Here is a 7500-nt window from a genome sequence, read left to right as displayed (position 1 = left end):
ATGGGTGCTTCTCAATTCTTATTTGTGCATCCTCGTTTCCTCTCCTCGCTTCCTTTCCTCGCGTCTCAGCTCCGCCCCCTGTAGGATGCGAGGGAAGGCTGCAAGGAAAAGACGCGAGGACGGAGGAATCGAATGAAAGCTTTTTTTATACTTTGGAATCCTTGATCACTCAAGCGTCACTTGACCGCGTCATCAGCAGCGCTCAGAGGATCTGCCCTCATGTTGTTGAAATTTGTTTATTTAAGAAATTCATAATAAATAATAATAAAGAAAGATACCCTGTTGAAATATGTGAGGTGTGTGGTTTATATAAACTGCAAAAGTAAAGTATAAATCAAAATTATTGTGACCGATGTGAAGGGGGAGGAGAATTTATACGTGCGTCACGTTTTAGTCGATAAAACTCTTCCGCATAGGATGCATCTGTGTATCCTCGCTCATGACTCCTCTGGAAGCCTCCTCACTCCTCTATCCTCGACTCCTCACGGTGCAATTAGAGAATTGAGATGTCCTTCAAGATGGCTGAGCTCGATCGGTTTCCGGGTCATAGGATGGAGGACGGAGGAGAGAGGAGACGAGGATGGATATTGAGAAGCACCCAATGAGTCTCTCCGTCAACAGCTGCTCTCGCGCCCCTGCTGGTGAGGACGACTAACAGCTTAGAGATCATCAATCGGCAATCTACTGATATTCCTGCCGTTCCCGGATGTGCAATGTCGAATTTGAACCAGTGAATTTGTGGAAGCGAATCTGTAAGGCGAAATAAAATGGACTGAAAATTGCCTGTCGAATATTATAGTATTAATATTGTATTTTAAACAGAATGAACATTTTGGAAGTGAAATCTGAAAGGTGAATATGAATTATTGATTTTTTAATCATGAAAATGTCTGTGAAATGTTTTGAATTGAAATATTCACAGCTTAAATATTCAACCATGTTGAATTTCAGCTCATACAAATGCAAGCCCTAACCCTAACCCTTCCATAGATGTGTTTTCGATAACTGACCGGCGTGAGGAACTCTTGGAGGTGTTTTAAAGAGTCTATGACGCGAACTTCACATTCATTTGAAGATCCAGCGTTCAGTTGATCCTGACGAGCTCCCAGTTCCCATGATGACGTTCTTCTTCCATGAGGGGTTTGGCTTCACAGCGGCTGTTTCACTTCCATGTGGCTAAAATATGGTTACATGGGTACAAGCACAGACAGGTGTGTGTGAGAGAGAGAGAGAGAGAGAGAGAGAGAGAGAGAGAGAGTGTGTGTGTGTGTGTGTATATATCTGTCTATCTATCTGAAAAGATGTTCAGATCAAAGCACAGATTATATTTCTGAAACCTTTTAAATAAATGACTCCTTTCCAGAAACTTTCTGTAGTCTGAGTTCATATAAAACACACACTGACACAGAAACCAAACGAGACGAATCCGAGTCTCAGAAATAAAATACAGATTTAATTTCATAGCCCTTTTCAACTGATCAATCTTTTAGTTGATTAGAAAACCTTTTTCTCTTCAATAAAAATAGTGTAAATATGAAGCTGCAAGTCAAAGGACTTTCAATTTGAAGGAAATGGAAGGAAAATGATTGACAAAGAAACAAACACGATGTCATTGGATGCAAACTGGAAACAACCAATCAGCTTTTAGCAGCTCTAACCCTAACCCTTTAGCGATAAAAGATAATAATAAAACAACAATATATACAGAGAAAGACACTGATGTAATTATATTCCCATGATGCCTTGCAGTGTAGTCGTCATGTGTGTTGTTGAGGAGCCACACTGGCTTTCTTAAAGTTCAGGAAGTTGCGTTTTTTCTTGCGTGAGCGAGTGTTCTGTGTCTGCAGCGGCGCTGAAGGAGGAGCGCAGCGGAAAACAAACAAGCGTTCTGAGGAAACCAGACTGTGGTTAGCCACGCCCACAGGCCACGCCCCCTCACTTTCATCCCTCATGGTACTGTCCTGAGCCACGCCCAGAGGCCACGCCCCCTCACTATCATCCCTCATGGCCCTGTCCTGAGCCACGCCCACATGCCACGCCCCCTCATTACCATCCATCATGGAGACGAGACTGTGTTTAGCCACTCCCACAGGCCACGCTTCCTCATTACAATCCCTCATGGTACTGTCCTGAGCCTCGCCCACAGGCCACTCCTCATCATTCCTCATGGAGACGAGACTGTGCTTAGTCACACCCACAGGCCACGCCCCCTCATTATCCCTCGTCCCGTGGCCCGCCTCCGGCTCTGCCTCCTCCAGTTCCGGCACGGGAATGTTTCGTAAGCGCCGGCGTCTCCTGCGAGTCTCATGAACGTTTCCAGAACCGCCACACAAAAACTTGTCAAGGAGCTTCTGACGCTTCTTTAGTAACCTGAACAACACAATACACAATACCAACACACTTACACAACACCGACACACTTACACCATACTTACACAACACCGACACACACAATACCAACACACTTACACAACACCGACACACTTACACAACACCAACACACTTACACCATACTTGCACAACACCGACACACTTACACAGTACTAACACACTTACACAGTACCAACACACTTACACCATACTTACACAACACCGACACACACAATACCAACACACTTACACAACACCGACACACTTACACAACACCAACACACTTACACCATACTTGCACAACACCGACACACTTACCCAACACCGACACACTTACACAACACAGACACACTTACACAACACCGACACATTTACACAACACTAACAGTAGGGCTGGTCCGAATACCATTTTTTGAGCTTCGAAGATTCGGTAGTAATCAACACCGAATATTTGAAGCTTCGGAGGAAAATAAAAAATAATAGTAAACGAGGCTCAAACATTTATTTCGTAACAGCTATGTTTGATTCTGGGCTGACAGAGAAAGCGAAACTAAAATCCCCCACGTGTGTGAAACGTCTAATAACAAGCACAAACTGTGTTAAAAAGAATTTGACGTGCAAGTAAAAAGGTAGGCTTATAATAGGCCTAATTAAAAGCAAACCAAAGGAATAAATGTTTAGAATCCCCTGCGAAAACGAGTGAGACATGAGTGAAGATTTGGGAAAATGAGACCAGTGGAATAACGAGTGGAATACTGTTAAATTTGCTGATAATCGGGAGACCGGATCGCAGAAAACAAAGCTTACATTTATGAGCTCACGCACAACTCTCTCATTCCTCATGAATCCAGATGTTTTCCATGGCTGCGATGTAACACTGAATGGCTAACCTATTATTTATTTAGTAAACAGAGCTTTGTGCTCCACTCCTGTCATAATATTCATGTAAAACAGTTAAACAGCATTCACATACAAAAACACGTGTTTTGGCGGATCACCGCGGCGGTGCGTCGTCAAGGTTACTGACACAGCCCTAAATAACGGGTAAAAAGGATAATGCATTTTGTTTCTATTATTCTATTTTCCACATTGTCAAAGCAACGCAACGTAACCCAAAACACGAGCTCATGTAGTTGTGCGCTCTACACCGAGAATACTCCATTTGCAGGAACACTTTAGTAGGCGAAGAAGAAGAAAATATATTTATTAAGTATAACGAGTTTGGGTTCCTTCAACTGTCCATCCTAATAAAAACGGCCAGGGTATATGAATTGAATTGAAGCCTTTATTGTCATTGTATTTGCATACAATGAAATTAAGGAACACTACTCCTGACTAGTGTTTACAAGACAAACATATAACCACTTACAATTTTACAAGTACATACAGAATTCACGTGATGATATTTCACATTGACATACTTTGCCTTTAGTGCATTTTTGAATTTAGAGTCCGGATGGCAACTGGACAGAAACGGTCCTGTAAGTGTTTGGCGCTTGTTCTCAAGGACCAGTACCGTCCGCCTGATGGCAGAAGATTAAACAGGTGATGTCCTGGATGTGATGTGTCCTTGATAATGTTTTTGGCCCTTAATAGATAGTGGGAGCAAGCAATATTTTCCAGGGATGGTAGTGAGCAGCCTCTGATTTTCTGGGCTGTATTTATTCTCCTTTGGAGGGCGTCTCATCTGCTGCACTGCGACAGGAGAACCACACTGAGACGCCGTACACTAACACGCTCTCGATGGTAGAGCGGTAAAAGGACACCAGCAGGTTGATACCCTCTAGGTTGTTTTTCCTTAGCACCCTAAGGAAGGGTTACCGTTGCGGCCCCTTTTAGATTTTTTCAGTGGTGTTTGCAGAACAAGAGAGGTCGTTGGATAAGTGGACTCCCAGGAACTTACAGGTGTGGACCCTCTCCACACAGTCCCCATTGATATAGAGTGGGGCTCGCGCTACGCCTCCTGAAGTCAAGAATGAGCTCTTTTGTTTTTGAGGTGTTCAAAGACAAGTTGTTAGCAGAGCCCCACACCACGAGTTTCTGGACTTCATCTCTGTAGGCTGATTCATCCTCTCCCGAGATTTGATTATTTTGTTGGTAGAATGAATGGGAGTGCAGTCATGTGTGTACAGTAGAGGGCTCAGTACACAGCCTTGTGGAGAGCTGGTGCGGAGCGTGATGTGGAAGAGAGATGAGGGCCAAGATTAGCAGTTTGTGGGCGGTTAGTGAGGAAGTCCTTTATCCAGGAGCAGATGGAAGAAGAGAGGCCCAGTTCAGTCAATTTGCTGACTAGAATGTCTGGGATAATTGTATTGAACACTGAACTGTAATCTATGAAGAGCATTCTTACACAGGTTCCCTTCTGCTCAAGATGGTTAAGTGCAGTGTGGAGAGCTATGGTGATGGCATCCTCTACAGACCTATTTGCTCTATATGCAAAGTTGTGGGGAAGGCTGGATTTTATGTACAGTAAAACCAATCTCTCAAAGCACTTCATGATTATTGGTGTTAGTGCAACCGGTCTATAGTCGTTCAAATTGTTGGTGGATGCTTTTTTAGGAACAGGGATGATGGTCGCAGATTTTAAACGGTGGGATGATGGCTGATGTCAGTGAGAGGTTGAAGATCTTTATAAAGACCCCAACGAGCTGGTTGGCACAGGCTTGGAGTACTCCACCATCCGCGCCAGCAGCCTTCCTTATATTTACTGTTTTGAGCACTCATCTCACCTTGTATTCCTGTAGGGTGAGATGGCAGGTGCCAGAGGTTGTGGAAGTGCTGGAAATGTGGTGGGTTGCTTACCCTCCGAGCGGGCAAAGAAATGGTTCGGTTCCTCAGCCAGTGAAGCATCAGTGTATGTGAAGGATGTGGTTATCGTTCTTGTGATTGGTGATGTTTTTAATTCCCTGCCACACTCTTCTTTGGTTTTTGTCTGTGATGGTCCTCAATTTTCTTTTTATAAGACTTTTTGGCGCGTTTGATCCCTCTTTGATCTGACTGTCCCAACTGAGGAAGGGGTATGGCCCTGTAAGCCCCCTCTGCTCTTAGCCGAGTATTTCTGTCCTGTCGGTGGATAGTACGTTCCGTTAGTTGAACTGCAGCGTCGGGAATTTGCGTGTTTCGGTTATTAACATCACACAACAATCCCAAACAGGACAATTTGTTGCAATTTGCAGCTCCAACTCATTCATTTTGTGAGTTATTGACCTGGCGTTGGTGAGAAAGATGCTCGGAAGCGATGGTTTAAACAGTTGTTTACGTAGTCGAATAAGTAGGCCTCGTTTCTGTTTCCTCTCCTTCCGCCGCCTGCGTCGTCCGCTGGATCCGAAAACAATCCACAGAGATCCTGGTGTTCTCGCTATGTCCTCCGGGATATTGTGAGTCCGCTGAAAGTCACTTGTGACAGTTTGTTTACACTGAAATCCATCCTCGATTAAGTCCTGACGTTCGTAGGCAATATTTGGGTTGCATGTGTTGACAAACAAATACGAAAACAAATATAAACCCCCCAAACAAAACACCAAACAGGAGAGCAAAGAGCCGCTGCGTCCATGCGCGCCGCCATCACGTCAAGTCAAGTCAAGTTTATTTATATAGCGCTTTTCACAACACAGGTTGTATCAAAGCAGCTGCACTGTATTAAATTAAAATAATACATCAATGTTTGTTTCTAGTGGAAAACGTCCACGTTTGGTAATGCTGATCAATAGTATTGTTATGCTGTTAACATATAGTTAATTAATATTACTCAGTACTTAAATATATAATTACACTGTAACAAAGACACCTTAAAATAAAGTGTAACCAAAAAGAGTATTGTATTTCGCCAGATTTGATCGTGTAAACATATTCAAGCGCGAATGCGAACCGTTTCGAGGGGGATGACGCCAAGTGCGAACAAACAACAACCGAATATTCGAATCCCAAAATTGTAAATCGAATACCAACCCAGTGCACGAGTATTGGAGTATTGGGGTATTGGAGTATTGGGGTATTGGAGTATTGGAGTATTGGAGTATTGGGGTATTGGGGTATTGGAGTATTGGGGTATTGGAGTATTGGGGTACTGGAATATTGGGGTATTGGAGTAGTAGAGTAGTGGAGTATTGGGGTATCGGAGTATTGGGGTATTGGAGTATTGGGGTATTGGGGTATTGGAGTATTGGGGTATTGGGGTATTGGGGTATTGTAGTATTGGGGTACTGGAATATTGGGGTATTGGAGTAGTAGAGTAGTGGAGTATTGGCGTATTGGAGTAGTGGAGTATTGGCGTATTGGAGTAGTGGAGTATTGGGGTATTGGAGTATTGGAGTATTGGAGTATTGGGGTATTGGAGTATTGGGGAACTGGAATATTGGGGTATTGGAGTATTGGGGAACTGGAATATTGGGGTATTGGAGTAGTGGAGTATTGGCGTATTGGAGTAGTGGAGTATTGGGGTATTGGAGTATTGGAGTATTGGAGTATTGGGGTATTGGAGTATTGGGGAACTGGAGTATTGGGGTATTGGAGTATTGGGGAACTGGAATATTGGGGTATTGGAGTAGTAGAGTAGTGGAGTTTTGGCGTATTGGAGTAGTGGAGTATTGGGGTACTGGAGTATTGGGGTACTGGAATATTGGGGTATTGGAGTAGTAGAGTAGTGGAGTATTGGAGTATTGGGGTATTGGGGTATTGGAGTATTGGGGTATTGGGGTATTGGAGTATTGGAGTATTGGGGTATTGGAGTATTGGGGAACTGGAATATTGGGGTATTGGAGTAGTAGAGTATTGGCGTATTGGAGTAGTGGAGTATTGGAGTATTGGGGTATTGGAGTATTGGAGTACTGGAGTAGTGGAGTATTGGAGTATTGGGGTATTGGAGTATTGGAGTATTGGAGTACTGGAGTAGTGGAGTATTGGGGTATTGGGGTATTGGAGTAGTGGAGTATTGAAGTAGTGGAGTATTGAAGTAGTGGAGTATTGAAGTAGTGGAGTATTGGGGTATTGGAGTATTGGAGTATTGGGGTATTGGAGTATTGGGGTATTGAGGTATTGGAGTAGTAGAGTAGTGGAGTATTGGCGTATTGGGGTATTGGATTATTGGAGTAGTGGAGTATTGGGGTATTGGAGTATTGGAGTAGTGGAGAT

The 7500-nt window shown here is 43.6% G+C and overlaps 1 protein-coding gene across 1 annotated transcript in view; it reads right to left on the bottom strand.

Moving 5' to 3' along the window:
* Nucleotides 1-1426: 1426 nt before the first annotated feature.
* The window catches only part of LOC308701303 (limbin-like), a 61045-nt gene continuing 54971 nt past the window's right edge, over nucleotides 1427-7500 (bottom strand). The window contains exon 17 of the mRNA XM_081383516.1: nucleotides 1427-2370. Coding sequence (XP_081239642.1) covers nucleotides 1758-2370 — 613 coding nt within the window. The 3' untranslated portion in view covers nucleotides 1427-1757. The remainder of the gene's footprint in view (nucleotides 2371-7500) is intronic.

Source organism: Scardinius erythrophthalmus (assembly GCF_964197995.2).
Source record: "Scardinius erythrophthalmus genome assembly, chromosome: 13".
NCBI lineage: Eukaryota > Metazoa > Chordata > Actinopteri > Cypriniformes > Leuciscidae > Scardinius > Scardinius erythrophthalmus.
Note: the sequence above shows the minus strand (reverse complement) of the source record. Positions and strands in the feature narration are given on the sequence as shown.